This window comes from Streptopelia decaocto (genome assembly GCF_964273445.1).
Source record: "Streptopelia decaocto genome assembly, chromosome: 2".
Classification (NCBI taxonomy): Eukaryota; Metazoa; Chordata; class Aves; order Columbiformes; family Columbidae; genus Streptopelia; species Streptopelia decaocto.
Genome location: NC_138655.1, coordinates 46,062,471 through 46,080,904, shown reverse-complemented (window position 1 = coordinate 46,080,904; position 18,434 = coordinate 46,062,471). Strand labels below are relative to the sequence as shown.

Sequence of the window (18,434 nt, the reverse complement as noted above, 5' to 3'; positions counted from 1 at the left end):
TTTTAAGACTTGGAGACAGTCAGTGTATTACATACAAATAAAATTGGAAACCTTACTTAAAAATAAAAATATGCATCTGAAGGCAAAGGTACTGTTTCATAATTCCATGTTGTCCTAAGAAAGAATTACCTTCAGCCACAAGATATACCAGACCATCAGAAGTCTTAGATTTCTTCAGGTACTCAATTTCCTTTGTACCTGGCTAACTCACCATAAATCATAACTCTTAACTCTACACCGGTTTTGCTGCACTTGTTTGCTTCACACAGCCTTCCATACATTCAACAGCTATTACTCAAATTAAAAATCCTCAGCAGATAGCAAGTAACTGAGACTTCCCACACAGCTGAATTCTGGAGATTGTACCTGGGAAGAGTGGATAAGAACTCAAAAGGCAAATGCAGCAGCCACTACAAGTTTCAACACCAGACAGGGCAACAGGACAGGGACTTCACCTGAGCAAAGACGGCCAGGATGAAGACAGTACAGAATATATATACACTATCAGCACCTATAGATTGCTACAGCTGTATATAAAAAGGGGAAAAAGGCCACAAGTCCATACAGTGAATACGATGTATGTTTTATTCTATTTACAGTACATTTGTTATAAATATAATACATTTCTTGAAAATCTGGAGTAGATTTTTTTTTTTAAACAGATCAATTGTTATAGTTACATAATAAAGCAAGTGACAATTTAAATGACAATTTCATGGTTACGCTCTGTGTTGAGATGAATGAGAAAATACTCAAACTGACTGAAGAAATTATTTTTGAAACACCTTAGGTGAGACTTGTATGTAAACCTTGAAAGGTCGCCAGTTTCCATAAACATGAAAACTCAAAATCTTCAGCTAAAGAACTGAGAAACAGAAGTGGATTTGAGACACCTTATTGAACTCCACAGTAAGGTTGGGATTTCTCATGACTAATGGCTTCAGACAGGAAAGAGCCAATGAGGGTTTCTTCCTGAACCATATCCTAATACAGCCACAAATATTAACACACCATGCTGGAAGTTGTAACAGCTGTCAAGCTGCATTTTTGACAGAGCATATGACATATAAATATGTTCAGATTTGGAGTTAGAGTATTTCGTGTTATGAATATCTTAATTACCAGAGAAGTACATTATAAAAGGATAAACGTATTTTCAGTCCAACGTGCGTTGCATTGAGAAACAAATTGACAAGTAGTCTGAATATTTTGCTATTTTCTTTCCTACACAATCTTTAGTAACAAGTTAGATGTCTGAGGTGCTATTTCCAAAAACTGCAGCAAAATGTCAACCAGCAATAAGAAAAGAATCCCATTTATTTTGTCTTTTAGTGTGGGTTGTGTTGTTTGTTTTTTTCCAGGAAGTGGTCAGATATTATTGATAATAATCAGTGCAGGCATGGAGTTCTGCTGACTTGTTTCAAACAAAGTAACTTGGTCCACTAGCTTGGCAAATACTCTTGGGGTTCCAAGATTATAGACACCTGTGCGAACAAAGCAAGCTTTCAGCTGCAAGCTATAGACCTCCTGGCTTTTAAGTTGAAGCTTGTACTGTGTTTGCCCAAGCCATGTAAAAGATCCATGGATTTCTAGTGCTTCTGGGCTGGAAAAGAAGGTAACAAAGTTAGTTCTCTCTATTTGAAGCATATATTACCACTTTACATGATTCCCTCTACAATGTCTCTACAATCTTCCCTCCCACCACAAATATTAGGTCAGGGATCCCACAAGGTCTATTTTGTGGTAAGCAGACCAAGTAGCATTATGTCTACTGGGGGGACAGGAGAGCTGGCATCACTAACCATAAATTAGTTAAATTACCTTGTTTTAACAGAAGTATTTAACAATGTATGTTTAATAAAGTAAGGTTGCTGAAGCTTATATTTCACTAGTTCAAGCATTTCCACTTTCCTAGAAAAGACTTGCAAAGTTTAACTGGAGACACAACTCAAGGTTCTGTCTTAGCAACAGTCAGAAGCAAAGTTAAACTGAGCACCAACTGAAGACTCCCATTTGACTGTCTGAAGCCTTTATCACCTTCCATTCTTTCAAAGAAACCACTGTTGGAAAAAAAATCCTATTCTAGCTCTTCAACACAGTTAAAACATTACAAGACTCCCCAAAACCAGGAAGCATTCTCAGAAAATACTGTTTTATTAACATTACCTTGTTGTTTTATGCCGCAAATCAATCATTACATCTACAACAGCCTGGGAACAATTGGATAGTAAGAGAGTGACAGGTACCAGACAGAGGCTGCAAAGAGAAACAGTTCCACCGTAAAGGAAAAGAAGTCTTACTCTGGATAGGTTTAATTATACTCTTTAATAGTTAAAATAAATTTCAAGTAATATAAAATTAACATGTAGTGTCTATTATGGAACAGCCAGTGTACATAGCAATATAACTTAGATTGATTAGAGTTTCCTATAGTAAATGCTATTAGTTGTGGCAAACAGCATTGACTGAATTGAGCCAGTCAAAGTTACCACCCTCCATCATCCAGCTGAGAAAGCCAATCAAATACATAAATACTACCTTAGTTTACAGGAAATCTACTGTTATGACAAGAGACATTTCAGAATTGGATAACATGGTCCACCATGCTACTATCTGAACCACTGCTTAGCACATTTTGTCTTGATATTTTTCTTTTGCACCATCTCCCATAGAGGAATTGCGGGCATCTGACCTAAAGTTTTAGCCAGAATAGTGCCCAAACAGAACAGACAGCACATACATATTTGGTGTTAATTTAAGCCTTTACCCTGAATAAAACTAATACAAGTTGCTCACTATTAGTATGATTTTTTTTTAATCAATAATGCTGCAGCAAGAAAGTCACAGGCAGATACACAAACTACTGCAGCTGAAACAGCTCTATGCATGCAACAAGTGATTTATGTCACTGGAATTCCTTGGCATTAATAGTTTAAATATCCTAAACCTGACTACTAAGAAAAGAAAAATTAGCAACCATAATGAATAAAATATGAACTTGTTACTAGAACAATGCATACTAACTCTCATCAAAATATGCCATCTTATAAAATGTTTAAATGTTAGAATTTATAACGAAATAAATCCCTCTCTTTTGGCAAATTACTTGCACTAACTGAAATTTTAGAAAAAAGTATAACACAGTAGAGTTCTCAGCTAAAACAACTGAAACCTAAACATGTATCTTTATGGTTCAAGTATAGTTCATTTCATATCTGGAAATGAATCCAGAGGGCTGTGTTCACATCAATTTTGAAAGACTCAGGGATTTTACAGGCTCCAACTAATTCACTGTAGCATTCTGCTTTTTGACAGCGGTTAATTCTGATATTCTTCCAGGAGACAAGCCGCAGTGATCTAAACGGTTACCACCTTTCCTTCCAACATAAATCAGAATTATGTGCAGCCAATCTTGGCAAGTCAGATGCTGCAGACATAGCAGTTTTTGACTTAAAAAGTACCACTTTCTGTCTAGATCCTCAAAGTAGTCACACTGTTTACTTTAACAGCAAAAATAAACACAAAGACAGCAGAGTATTTGTTTCTCTATCAGTGTGTTTGATAACATTAGTAGTTAACATTAAAACTGATCTGTGGTCTTAATCAGTTTCTCTACACAAAACTTTCATTTTACATATACAATTTTGAAGCAGTTTTAAGACTTGAGCAAGACTTCACCTTTGCATACCAGACTTTATTTTTTATCTTTTTTAACATAACCCACATAGTATCTCTCAACAGGATATATCAAATTAACAATATTTTGAAAATTTCAAACAAAAACATTACACAAACCTTTTTTGATGAAAAGAATGATTGAAAGACTCTGGATAATGAAGACTTGTCTTGATAAGATTAGAAAGCTGCTCTGGTGTTGGTCTTGCAGGTACTGGTGTGTTTTCTGGTCGAAAAAACTTTAAAAGAACCGTTTCTGGTAATTCCTGAAACAAATTCAGATGACATTTAAGATATTGACATAAGATACTGTGCAAACACAAAGACAAGAAATCCAGTCACAGAACCTACAATTTTCCTTTATGAACTACAACTCCAGGGAAATAAGTCTACAGCATCGTGAAGCTTATGGGTTTTTCCAATGTGTTTTGTACGTAAGTGTGCTGCAGGAGGAACTGATATGATTGATCTGTTAGTTATCTTTTGAGACAGATTTCACAGCTGTTTGTGAAAACACTACCTGTGTGACTTTCATAAAAGCATGCTGTTGTTGCAGTGGTTTGCTAGTGTTTGGTTTTGGTTTGTTTATAGGAAAAAAGGACAGCATCTACATAGTTCCCTGTTCAGCATCTATACCTTAAAAAAAGGGAAGTTCACAAAAGGAAAACCAATAGCCAAGTTTCACAAAACAGATCCAAAGTAAAGCAAGCAGAAATTTATAGGGATATGCTAACAATGACAGAAGGATTTAATAATGTAGAGTATCTTAAAAATCATATAGCAAGCTCTCGCAGATATGGAAGATACCTTTTCCCAGCTGAAAGCCCAAGCACTGACACACTACCTGGGATTCATCCTAACCCCATGGGTAGAATCAGTCTCTGAAGCAGAATAAGGCAGATGATACAGAAAGATGCAACACCAATTGAGGCCATCAGGCTGCTTTTGGTCCAGCATTACAGCACTACTGTAACTCTGTCCAACATCAGCTAAACTGTTTTGCCAAGAGAATTTATTTGGGAGGAATGTGACATTTCCCTACAAATCTATTCTGCAAAAAGTCCACCTTTAGAAGGAAGGAAAAAAAATTTAAAAAAAAAGGAAAAAATCCACACACAAAACAAGCAACAACCAAAACTAATTTGCAGCAATAAACGTAACTACTAAAAGCAAGTGAAAGAAGACTTTTTAAAATCCACCAATAAGTGTAACAAAGGAATACTTTTTGTTTAAGGGTGATGGAATTTAAGTTGAGAAGAAATACTATTAGCAACAAAACCTGACTCAAAACAACAGATACTCTAGGAATTCTGCAGTAGGTATGAACACCTCAGTCACTGCTTGCCTGTGCTAGCAACACTGGGAAGAGACATCACATGTTTTATCAAGCTTGTAATTCCTCTTGAAAGGAGAAGGAGGTTTTTTTTAACATACTTTGAGAAGAAAACAAAACAAAACACAAACAGTAACAATGAAATACATTTTAAATTATGAATTAATATGGTATTTCCATGGTTATTTAACTTGATGAAAATTGACAGAATGAAACACACTGGCCTCCAGAGATGAGATTATCAGTTTTCATTCAAATTGATCTTTCCCCTGAAATTACAGTCCAACGAGTTATTTGATGCCCTCTTCAACCACATATCAATATCCTATACACTGTAGTTTGCCCTAGAGTCAATTACCTGTTCCAAGTCCTCCCAATCAGAAATCCCGAGTATTTTTTTTAAACCCTACAAAAGACAAATACGAAGGTTTATCTCTACAAACAGACAAGAACATCATGAAATGCAGCAGGAACATTTACTGGTCATAGCGCAGAGTGCCATTAATATTTCAAAATTTAGTTCCCATATTATACGTCTCTTGAAGGACTGGAAGGCAATAAGATTAACCATTTACCATCACAGAGCTAAACATTAATTCCAGACAGACTCTGGGTGTCAGATTCAAAAAAAGAAATCTGTGTCTCCAAGTTCAGCTGCTCAAAGTCTAGGGGTTTTTGTAATTGTGTACCTAGAATAAAGGCTGATACGTGACATTTAGTACATGCCCATAACTACTTGGGCACCTGTAACCTCCCTCCAAGAATATGCACCAAGCTGAAGAGCCTCAAACTTTTGACTCTTTATACTTCGAAAGAAATTAAAGCTAATCCAAGAATTAAACAGGTGGTACTTTGTTGCTAAACTCCTAGAGTACCAGCCCAAATGGAGTATTGCCTTTTAAAATGCAAAACCAAAAGTCCTGAAGTCCACTTGTTGATCCATCATGGTTCCTTGCAAAGCCTCCAGAAGCGCCATGGACTCCAGAGATGGTAAGCACCATTTATTGCATACAAGGCAGTCACAACAATGGTTAAGGTGTAGTTCAAAGGCCTCATCCACACATACTGGTAGAGCTACAGATGAAATTGACTGGAAGACACTTCATCATAAGAAGAGTTTGGAGGAACTGGATGAGGGAGTGGCAGTTTTTCTTATTGTTTTAATTGTTATAGCTATATTTTTAAGCATTTTGTTTTTGCCTAACAACATGCAATAGGTAGTAACACCAGAACCACACTGTTCCCAGTTGTTACCTTCCAAGAGCTACAAACTGTGTAACTGGTGCTAGGGAAGTTGTTTCTACTTTCAGAAAGCTTTTAGCTGCCCAAAGCCATCTACAAAGGTGAGCTTCACACACATGTTAAAACCAGACACAAGCTTGCTGTTCCTAGTGGAATAATCTCAACATCTTCACTTATTCAGTAGTTATAAAAAAGCCAGGACCTTTAGAGTCTGATGTTTCGCTAATTTGAAAAAGAGTTACATACTATCCCTACTTAAACTTCTGAAATTGTATATTAGTCATTCACACTGGTTTTAGATATCTCCTGCAACTGTACTAATCCAAAATTTGGAAAAATCAAAACTTACACCATTCAAATCATCTTCTGCATTATCTCATAGATGTAATGGACAGGTCTACCCAGGATACATTCCATAATCTCTTCGAATATACTTTCTAACTGAAAAGTTCTTCCTTTCCATTAGATGGATGGACACAGTATCTTCATATGCAGTCATATTAAAGGATATTTCTACTTTAATATGAAAGTCTGCAACTTTGAAAACAAGTCTTCTCAATTACTGGGTCAATGCGCTCTTAAACACACCAGAAAAAGTTAAACATGACAACTTTTTTTCCCCAAGTTGTGTATACATTCAGCAGACTTGCCCCATAAAAATCACGTTACACATAGCCAGAAGGATTATTAACATGCTCAGTCAAGTATGAGGGACTGCTATGCACAGCAGAGAAGAAAAGCTAAATAGAAAACTCTTGAACAACACTAAGCATACCATAAAAGCAGAATACATGAAAGCAACAGAATAAGAGTGAGATACAGCAAGATCCCAAGTGATGTTTCTCCATTTCCCATTTTAGCTCACAGAACTCCCATTTTAAAATATCAGTTTTAAGCTGGTTTCCTTTACCACGTGACTCATCTATACTCATTCTAGCTCGCAACAACAGAAACGACTCCATGGATAGTACTTTACTAAGACACCAGTAATAATGCATTTGAAAACAAATATTATCATCAAGTCTACAGTCCATCAATGTGTAAAGCAGCAGATAAAATTTTCCAGCCATTTGGAGTATTTCATTCATGACAATCACATAAGCCCGTCCTCCCAAATTAGTACAGTAACTGGTACATTAACTGATGCAACTGAGTGAAAAATGTACACTTCAGCTCTTGATGTTTGACTTTAAGAATTTTGCTTTCCCACCATCAGTCTGGTTTAAATGAAGTCTTAAATCCATTCCAACAGTCTATGTTTGATTCAAGTATCCCTTCCTATGTATCCTGAAAAAACAAAAATCTGAACTAGCACTTCCAGTAATTCGCTGTTAGGAAAAATAATGTTATTTAAACCCTACCCTCTCCTGCCTTTCCAAAATTCCTACTTCCAACCCAACTGTTCCTGGCTCACTAAGCTGCATCCATATTAAGAAGCAGTGCTACCAAAAACTATCATCTCTAAAGTGAAAACACTGCCAAGAAGCCCACATCCATGTTGTATGAATTTCATGGATTTTACCTTGGGCTAGCACTGGCCTAATCCACAGGACTGAAGGAGTGGCCCAGAAGCCCATTACGTGCCCATTACGTCCTGGAGCATATCTGGATTAATTCTGCCTGGAAGGTATCCACTTTGTGCATTACAAGACCACAATGAAAACAGAGGACTGTAAATGGGGACAGTCACTTAAATAAAAGTACACCTGATCTAAAACACACTCGTTGATACTTTATCTCGTCTACACTTCAGTCAAAACTAAGTTCACACTCACATGCTGATGTGTTTCAGAAGGATGGATGTGCTATTCCCACCATGCCAAGTAACCAGCCTCTCCTAGACTCCTCCTCACCTTGCAGCAGCATCAAGTCTTTGCCAATTCGAAGTTTGACAAATGCCCCAGCCCCACGCTACCGCTTCCACCCCACCGTATTACCCTGTACTTTTCCTTTAGAATCTTTAGGATTGAATTCACCAAATTAGAAAAATGAGAGACAGCAATACGAAATAATATTGATCAACAGCCCTGACTGCAAATGGCTGTTTAAAGTCTTTAAAGTTTGTCCTTTTATTAAGTTAATGTAGAGAGGTCAAGAACAAGAGACAGCATAGCTGTATTTCAGATGCAATCATATCAACCTTCAGTTCAGCCTGGTTCCTGAAAGCAAGTTTCAGAAAAGAAACAACCCATAGCAGTACCTTTGTAAAAAAAACCCCAACCATTAGTTAAACACCCAGCTAATTTTTATTAGTGAGGCTTTTACTACTTCAGCTCAAACAGCTACTGCTACATCTGTTCAGACCTATTCCCTTTACTAACACCTTATGTGATTTATTCTTAACATATTGTTGCTAGTCACTTTTGTATCACTTCGTGGCACCTATTGTGTTTCCAATTCAAGAATAAACCCTATTTTTCCCAACCTTTAGCAAAAGGCCATTTTTTGAAAAAGACAAGTGAAACAAAGGATAGCAAGATAAATGTTTTCTATATTACTCAGAGAGCTTTCTACATGAAAAAAATGCTGAGTCAATATTCTTTAAGTGCTCCTTCAGCACATTACGTTGTATAATTCCAAACTTCCAGAACATAAAGATGTAAGTAGTTCATCACATCACCTGATAAGTCTACTGTGTCCAGTAACCTATGCTCAAAAGCAGTGCTATTTTAACAAATAAAAAACCCTGTAGTATAAACAACAACAACAACAAAATAATCTGTATTCAGTGACAGGAAACAAGTAAGCTTCAAAGTCATAGTTATTGCCTTGGTTAGAACAAAAACAAGTTTCAAATTCTATTTTGAATAGACATGGGAAGAAAAGGAAACACATGCATTTGAGCATCTAATTAAAATTTGTTCAGAATTTTACTGTTATTTTCTTTCTTTTTATGCAGGTACATAAAATTTTACCCAGAAAAATATTTTAAGCCTCCTCCAAGCCCCACCACCTTGCATTTTATAGAAACCAGAGGTTTTATCTTGATTTTATCAAATGCTATGTCAACTTATGGCACTGCAGTACAGGAAGAATCGCATCCTGCTGCCTGTTCCACATCTTGCTCCATGCATTACATGTTCCACAAGAAACCAAGCAGAAGTAACCACCTGTCCTTGCATCCCAGTGAGCAGTCTCAACATCTTCACTTCGACACAAGATGACTATATCAGCACACCCAACTCCTGCTTTACTGCAGATTTGCTTCCCTAGCAAATTCTAGAGTTCCAGAAGAATCTATAAAACCAAATTAAATCCTTAAAAGCTGGCAAAGAGCTAGTCTGAGATAAATCATACTGACAAAGCAGCAGCAAGCTATCCTGATTTTTTCGACGTAGTTACGTGAGGAAAAAAGGGGGCGGCGGGGGGGGAGGGGAGGTGTGCACAGAGATATCATGTTTGTGTTTTCTCCATGTTTGTGTTTTCTCCATGTCTATTGTGAGGCTGTTTGTTGCGGATGACTGTATTGCCAAACAGACACAAAAATTCCTTTGCTGGCTGAAACAGCATGAAAATAAAGCAGTTCAAATCAAGAACAAAGTTGCTGAAGAACAACAACAAAAGAACACAGCAAGAAATGCAGAGACTGGACTCCTGCATCCTATGTGACACCCTGCTCAGAATCTGCAAATAAATTCATTTTCTTCAGATCTGAGCAGCCCTTAATCATTTAAGTATGGTAACCAGCATGCATCGGTAAAAAGCACGCATCTCCAACTCCCTCTGCTGTCTAGACCACAGAACACAACTATCTTCTATACTGTCAGCTCAAGGCATTGAAGAACAGTCTCGAGTTTCCAACCCTGTTTATGACTTAGAGAATAAATACAGATTTACACGACAAACTGTTTGAATATTACATTGTAAGTCTCAAAACTATAAACCGAAAACGTTAAGTTAGAAGTACTGTTTGGGCTTGGGATTTTCTCCACCTACCACCGCCTCTCCCAGCTTTTTACTTCTTGTGTAACTTTAATACAAAACCAAAATAATTTAAAGACAATATGCAACCCTTAATAGATTAAGTACATTATTTTCTCTACTTAGCCTCACTTAATCCTATTTTCAGGATTCTTTTAATTCTTAAATGTGGAGTGAACAAAGTAAACTGCTGCAATGTCTCAAATCACTTAATTTGTTATAAACCCCTCTGTGATGGGAGGTGAGGTATCTACTCACCTCAGAGTATAAAGTGCCAATTAAATAAAAAAGTAGTAAATGAGCATATAGAATTTACCAATCCTTAGCAGTCCTGAGATTACAAGCTTTTAAAAATCCAAGTTAAATCTGGGGTTTGGTTACCATGAGGACATAAAATTTATACATTTATTAAGAACCACCATTAATCTTACACCAGATTCCAAGTGCATCATAATGCAGATGTATTTTTGATTCCAGCCACAGTACAGAATGTTCCAAAGGAAGTAAGCTCCTTATGCTGAAGGAAGTGAATTCAATAAACAACGTAACATCAATCGATGAAAAACAGATTTTAGACAGAATGCTGATATGGTAGCTTGTATTCCTGAAAACAGAAGAGGATACATCTGGATCCTCCTCCTTGTTGCTGGTGGCAGAATTAGTTTCTTGAAGAGTTGTTTCTACCTCCAGCGTGTTCATTTGTTTAAGATGCAGATGTGATTCATTCCTACCTCTTCATTTCCCACCAATTTGCTAAAACCAGACCTCAATGACATCAGAAGTCCACAGTGTTTCCTCTCCTAACTTAAGGTGTCTACAGTGTGATCTACTGCTATACACACCCCTCACGACACGCAATATGAGTGGACAGTTGTCATTAACACTAATACAGCCTAATATTTCTCAGCACAGTTTAAACCCACACATGCAAAGGCTTTTCTTTTTTAGGGGGGGGTTAAGTGAAAAAATAAGTCTTCATATATTAGAACTTAAATTCTCCTATTCTTCAGTACCAATGAACACCAGCCAGTTTGGCTCAAATTACACGACCCTTTCAACCTACTCCATCTATTTCATTGCACAAAGAATTAAATGGAAAAATCATCTCAATGATGCAAAAATACTTCAAGGCTTGTGAAACAAAGACAGGTGCACAGCTTCAGAAGAACTCACTACTTATGTTATAGTATGATATTGACAGACACATTTGTCCTATATTGTTTTCTTGACAAAATTAATGTATAGTACTATGTGCTGCAACTTTGAGTAAGAGATCACAAAAAGTTATAAATTATGATCGTAATATCAGTAAAAACATGAGGAGAATGGCATCAAAACAAGAAGGAACAGCAATGTAATGCTCAGCAGAAGACTAAACAAGTACTAGACTTGTTTTTTCTTTTATCATTTTGCACATCAATCTTCTTCAAAAACTAGTATAGAAGTTTTTACAGAAACCTGTCTTCCACAGTTCATACCAGGAGACATCCACCAGTTTCTCACAGATGCTATTTTCTTTGAACAATCAAACAGGCTATAAAGCTTCAAAGTGAAACAATGTACTATTAATAGGTCACTTCCAATGGAGCTTTCAGAGTCTTTTTATCTGCTCCAGTGTTTCTGCTGTTCTAACATTTTATACTAAAGGCCTTCACTTCAGTTATGCATAATAGTAGAATTTATAAAATTGATTGTAACACTTGAAAATAATTCCATCATTTTACTATTAACTTTGTTATGAAATAACTGTTAACTTTGACTTAATACCATTAATAAGCTCCTAGTTCTACCCTGCAATACCACAGAACAGTTTATTCCAACAACTACATAGCATTATACTTACTTGTATACTGCTTTCCTCATCTTAAACTGAGCCTAGCTATTTCAATATAGATGACTAATCAATGTTGAAGTGAGTCAGTCTGAATTATTTAGTAACAACACATATGTGATTAGATACTACAAATGCACCCAAAGTGATTCCACTTACTCACAAGAAAACTCATCAAGTCTGTTTTGGGAAAGAAGCAATTGGAAAGGAAAACTTCACCCTAGATTACCTGCTTCTGAGGAAATGAAAAAGCCTCCTTCCCAACCGTGTTAAGGGCAACATGATGCTGGCCCTCCAAAATAAGTTGCTTGTTGTCTTCCACAACATATGCCTACAGAATATAATACAAAGACATTAGCAGACCAGAAACTATCATAAGCTTCATAATACAGAATTACTGATTTTTCCCAACCTAAGTGGAAGATGTTGTACTGTTCAAAACCTAAAGGCTAGCATGACATATTTATTTTAAGTCTATGCCTTTAATTTTGCAAGTACAGAAAACTGCTGAAATTCAGTCTGCCAATTTCTACTACTTAATATTTGCATTCTGGTAAATGAGATCATCTTCTTCAAAGCAGACTGGGTCACTTTTACAGTTCCATCATAAAAGCAATCATTAACAAATAGCTTGGCTTAAGATCTCGGTTTTTCTCTTAAAAAGTGAACTTCTAAGAACTGTGTGCACACAGAGTAATGTAAAACCAATTAAACACACTTATTACAGTAACAGCTATTAAGACTGTTTTTGCTTCTTGACATTACTTTATTTCATTTGCCTGTTTCCAAAAAAAAAAAAAAGTCAGCCATGAATTTTGTATGAGTATGCTTGAAAGTTCAGGAAGTCATATTAAATTATTTTCTAAGTCAAGTTTCATAGCCAAATTACAAAGGTCTTAACCATACATACCTTCCACAGGACAACAATGTTCAAATCCACTTCACTGCATCTTTGTATCAATCTGACTGTCTCATCAAATGATTGTTTTGTAGCCCTTTGTGATGCATGAGTATGAGATTGCACATGCGTTCTTTTAAATTCAGAGGATAAGCTTTGAAAAAAAAAGTCTGCACAAGGACTGGCTGAACTTATTATCTGTAAGAAAAAAAAAAAAAAAGAGTGCTCTCAGAACAGGGCACAAGCTGACAACTCTAACAGAGCTCATCACTGTAGTATTTCAGTTCCATTATCTTGTTTTGCTTCTTCCCTTTGCAAACCTACAGGATGCCACACATCTTGCCCTGCTGGAGATCAGCCCTACCTAATGAGCTGTCTAAGGTAACACAGGGAAACAGAGCTATAGATTATCCACCTAAAACTACAAATAGCATTTGGAAATAAGGCCTTTGATTATTACCACCAGACAGCCTACTGTGATACAACAAGCACAGAAGAGAACTGAAGTTTCAAACGAACTCTCACATGTAAGTCATTATTGCTTATTAATATCTTCCTCAGGTTGGCTAGAATTATTTAGTGAAGTTAGGAACATACATTTCACTAGCAAAGACAATAGATTGCACAGCATATTATCCATGTGTACGTACTGTGCTGTCTGTCAAGTTTGCCATCATCTGTGCTAAGCTTTTCCAACACCAAAAGCTTAATAAGGAAGCAGCAGTTTTAAGACGGACAGCAATGATACTTGCAGACAGCAGGATAAGTAAGAAACTTCAGCTTCCTAACCCCTCCCTTTCAAAAAGGTTAGCCTTTCCACAATATGCTGTTGCAGAGCTGCTAATTGTTGCATTAGCAGAATACTCATACAATCTGCTTTTGGAGTAACTGTCTGGAAGGCAGGGCACCCTCCCACCCCATCCTCCACGTAAAGAACATTTTCTTGTAAGAAAGCTGAAGTTCATGCAGCTCACCAAATCTAAAAATGCAAAGAGGGATCATCTGCCTCAGATTTTTAGTCCTAACTTCAATTTATATGCCTATAAAATGAAATGGCAGTGAGTAGGCTTTCTTTTGAAAGCTCAATACGTATACAGAAAATGCACACTCAGCATAAAATAAGCAATCTGACATCCAGCTAACTGAATCCAGTATGCTAATGTGGATTAAAATGTGGATTAAAATGATTAAGAGTGTGGTAGTCTAGAATCTCAAACTTTAAGAAAAATCAAAAAAAGACTCCTTGAACTGACTGCAATCTACATTAATGGGTTTGAAATTCTGGTACCTACACCAATCAGAGTTCTCCTGATTATTTTTAGAATATGCTGCAATTAGAATTTTTAACTTATCTTTATAAAAATATAATTACGAAAAAAGTAGAACAATCTGACATCCACAGATCTCTACTAGAAGACTAGAGGGCTGGAAAAAATTCACAGGAACTGCTCTGAAAAGCTGGAAAGGAAGGAAAGATGTTAGCAGAAAAGTTAGCATTTCAATGTGCTCCTGAAGTAGTTCAGCTGTGGAGCTGGGAACTTAAAACTCTTGACCACCCACTAGCCTATACTATCTTACTTTCTCTTTGCAAAAAAAAGAGTTGACCTGGAAGACCGATAGTTTTTGATGGGCAAAACTCAACTTAACTATAAAAAACACTGTTCCCATTTTTGAATTTTTAAAAAGGCCTTCACTGGAATACTTGCACATGACAAGGATACCATGTGCAAGACAAAAATATGCAGTTGCACCCGTTCACTCACCTGTTCATTTCCAAAGACAATGTCTGCAAATGTGTAATTTTCTAAAGGATAAAAAGAGAAGGCATTGTTTCAGCATCATGGGAAGCCACAACTTTAGTATACAGCATCCAAATAGTATTTTCTTCAAAATGTCACATTCAGCAGAACCTACCTTCAGAGTTTTTGCATCTTACTGCTTTAAAGCATAACTTCGCTCTCTCTCTGCTAGCAAGCTTTGTATCTGAAAGAAAAAGTTTCATTATGTTGAAGGCAAAAAAATTGCAAAGACCCTCCTCATTAGCCAAAAGTCAGCCTTTAAACTTAACAAATAAGAAACACACTGATGATATTCAAAGCCTAACTAATCAAGCACAGCAACTATGTAGTAGTAATGAAGATGTATCTTCTGCTGATCCCTTCCATCTACTTCTAGAGCAGGAAGTGAGCCATAGTACATAAAGGAGATAAAAAGAAAGAAAACAAAATATTCAGTTTATCTGACTGGTTCAACCTCAATATTAATAAAAGAGGAATACAGGTCTAGACTGATTTTTAAGCACATAAAGTGTCAGCATACAAGTAAAGATAAGAAGAAACGGCCTCAAGTTGCATAAGTGGAGGTTTAGATTGGACATCAGGAAAAATTTCTTCACAGCAAGGGTTGTCAGGCATTGGAACAGGCTGCCCAGGGAAGTGGTACAGTCACCATTCCCGGAGGTATTAGGCTGGTACAAAAGGAACTGCAGTTTTTTGCATTGTTGAAATTTACTATTTGATAGTGGAATACATTCTTAAATAAATGTGGTCATGTTACACATAATTTTTATGCACTTTTCTCACTTCTTTTTTTGCCACTGACTTACTATATGCTGGTTATTTTACATTTATTTTAGACTATGGAAGCGACGTTAGACAAAAAGCAAATTCAAGCAATTTTCTTATTTGAGGTCAAAAACAAGTTGTAATGCAGCAGAGATAACTCGCAACATCAAAGCTTTCGGTCCAGGAACTGCCGATGAACATACAATAAGTGGTGGTTCAAGAAGTTTCGCAAAAGAGACAAGAGCCTTGAAGATGAGAAGCGTAGTGGCCAGCCATTGGAAGATGACAATGACCAACTGAGAGTAAGCATCAAAGCTGGTCCTCTTACAACTATACAAGAAGTTGCCGAAGAACTCAACATGGACCATTCTATGGTCATTCACCATTTGAAGTAAATGGGAAAGGTGAAAAAGCTTGATAAGCCTCATGAGCCGACTGAAAATAAAACTCATAGTTTTGAAGCATCAAAAGTGGATTTTATACAACAACCAACGATGACCACCCCAGTGGTTGGACCGAAAGGAACATCCAAAGCACTTCCCAAAGCCAAACTTGCACCAAAAAAAAGTCAGTCACTGTTTGGTGGTCTGCTGCTGCTCTGATCCATTACACCTTCCTCAAGCCCCGTGAAACCATTCCATCTGAGAAGTCTGCTCAGCAAATCAGATACACCAAAAACTGCAACACCTGCAGCTGGCATTGGTCAAAGAAAGGGCCTGATTCTTCTCCAACACAACGCCCAACTGCACATCCCACAACCAACGCTTCAAAAGTTGAATGAATTGGGCTACGAAGTTTTGCCTCATCTGCCATATTCATCTGACCTCTTAACAACCAACTACCACTTCCTTCAAGCATCTCGACAACTTTTTGCAGGCAAAACACTTCCACAACCAGCAGGATGCAGAAAATGCTTTCCAAGAGTTTGTCAAATCCCAAAACACACATTTTTACACTACAGGAATAAACAAACTTATTTCTCATTGCCAAAACTCTGTTGATTGTAGTGGTTCCTATTTTGATTAGTAAAGATGTGTTTGAGCCTAGTTATAATGATTTAAAATCCACGGTCCAAAACCACAATTACTTTTGCACCAACGTAATAATTCAAAGTGTAGATGTGGTGCTCCGGGACATGGTTTAGTGTTGGACTTGGCAGTGTTGATTAACAGTTTGACTCTGTGATCTTAAAGGTCTTCTCCAACCTAAACAATTCTAGGATTCTGTAACATTCATTATATAAAATGACAGCACTTTTTTTCTTAGGATAGTTCAAAAATGAGCAGCTTTTACTAGCTAATGCAGGATACAGTATTAGTAATTCTGCTATATTTCTAATAACTGAATAGAGCTCTTGTCAAATACTCTGTTGATCGGTTAAATTTAACACTGATATGAATAACTAACAGTAAAGGGACATTGAAACATATTTCTTGTGAGGCAAGTTATCAGCAAGCCCAGACACAGATTTCTCTACAACACAGAAATAATTTCATGTGTAAGTCCACTTTTAAAATTAATGAAGTTTAAAAGTTATGTGTCAATATACTTTTATCGAAACACTAACAAAAGAAGGGCTGTAGTATGTCTGAAAAAAGTTTTTAGAAATCATTTATTCTGAAAGCCAAATTAAACTCCTTGTAGGATTCTTTTATCTGTTGTTGTCAGGCAGAAGCCTGACTTGCCATCCTTCTGGTAATAAAGATACACACCTTTGTCTTCAGTCATGTTAACAGATTTCTGAAGCTTCCAGTGCTTGCTATTACTTGAAACTTGTACTACATGAAATTCTTTAACGCCAGTCTCACTCTAAGGAAAAAAACAAAAATTATGTCAAAGACCAATGACAATTGTGATGTTCTACAATGCATAATAAGTGTTCACTGCAAGGTGGTACTGTTAGAATCTTAATTCAACTCATTAGACACACCATCCATAACAGTACTAAGGAGAAAAAAGAAGAGATTTAAGACCCACTGTAACATAAAACAACAGTCCCAGCTCACAGCAACTTCCAATTCCAGTCAACAAAGCCACATCAAAAGAAAAAAAGATTCCGCAGAAAAAACACCCACAAGCTAGCATTTCAGATTAAAACAACTATAATAAAACCTAGGCTTTTAACTCCAATGCAGAACACTGCCCACAAGGACACTTAGTTTCCAAGATTACTTTAGGAATATTGCTAGGTCACAAATCCCAAAAATACCTTTTTTTTTTTAAACATATATACACAACAAAAAGTAGCTTTTGGCATTAGTTTCCTTTCTTGGAAAGAGGTGGAAGTGGAAAATTAAGTCTCGAAGTGTTATCTGTTAACGACATGAGTACTTTATGAAACATTCCTTCCTCCTCAAAGGAAGAATGGACAATATTCACTTTAGCAGCTAAAGGAAAAGAATAGCACACACACACCTTTAAAACAAAATAACAAATCAGCTCAGTGATTCCACTACCAGCTAAATGTCCAAGAATTCTATAAACAGAGGATTCAATTACCTTACTTCGTGGTTGAAAAAATGGGAGCAGCTTTAGCAAAAAAATTAGTAAATTTAAATTATTGTGGTATGAAAAATTGGTATTTTTTCATCTGCTTTGCTAAGTCAACAGATCAAAACAGACATCTGGTTTTGGATTATATTTGAAAAAAAGTCTTTTAGAATTTGGTAATAAATGTAAACAGAGAAACTTCGTTCAAGTTGAAGCTTAAATTTTTACTTCACATTACCACTAATTCTACCAGTGTTTTCACTGAAAGTTTGCAGTGGGCACAGGTTGTCTCATTCAGAACAATCTTGAAAACTGTGATCATCATTTTTGATGAATAAATTTGGAATAACCTTCCTAGAAGAAAAAGGGACTCTGAATTACAGTACTGGGATTCACTTAGGACAGATAGTTACAGCAGACTTCCAGAGAGCTGAGATATAACTAAATATTAGTACTTCATTTCCAACAGTGACTGGAAAA

The 18,434-nt window shown here is 36.5% G+C and overlaps 1 protein-coding gene across 4 annotated transcripts in view; it reads right to left on the bottom strand.

Annotated features, from left to right (window-relative positions):
* Positions 1-562: 562 nt before the first annotated feature.
* The window catches only part of TRAPPC8 (trafficking protein particle complex subunit 8), a 55,169-nt gene continuing 37,297 nt past the window's right edge, over positions 563-18,434 (bottom strand). For 2 of the 4 annotated variants that reach the window (XM_082044397.1, XM_082044399.1), the window contains 9 exons: positions 17,177-17,273; positions 14,815-14,883; positions 14,664-14,704; positions 12,913-13,098; positions 12,232-12,333; positions 5,367-5,414; positions 3,796-3,941; positions 2,167-2,256; positions 563-1,603 (listed from right to left, as the gene is read on the bottom strand). In XM_082044397.1, coding sequence (XP_081900523.1) covers positions 1,369-1,603; positions 2,167-2,256; positions 3,796-3,941; positions 5,367-5,414; positions 12,232-12,333; positions 12,913-13,098; positions 14,664-14,704; positions 14,815-14,883; positions 17,177-17,273 — 1,014 coding nt within the window. In that variant the 3' untranslated portion in view covers positions 563-1,368. The remainder of the gene's footprint in view (positions 1,604-2,166; positions 2,257-3,795; positions 3,942-5,366; positions 5,415-12,231; positions 12,334-12,912; positions 13,099-14,663; positions 14,705-14,814; positions 14,884-17,176; positions 17,274-18,434) is intronic. The other 2 variants (XM_082044398.1, XM_082044400.1) reach the window with 1 other exon arrangement.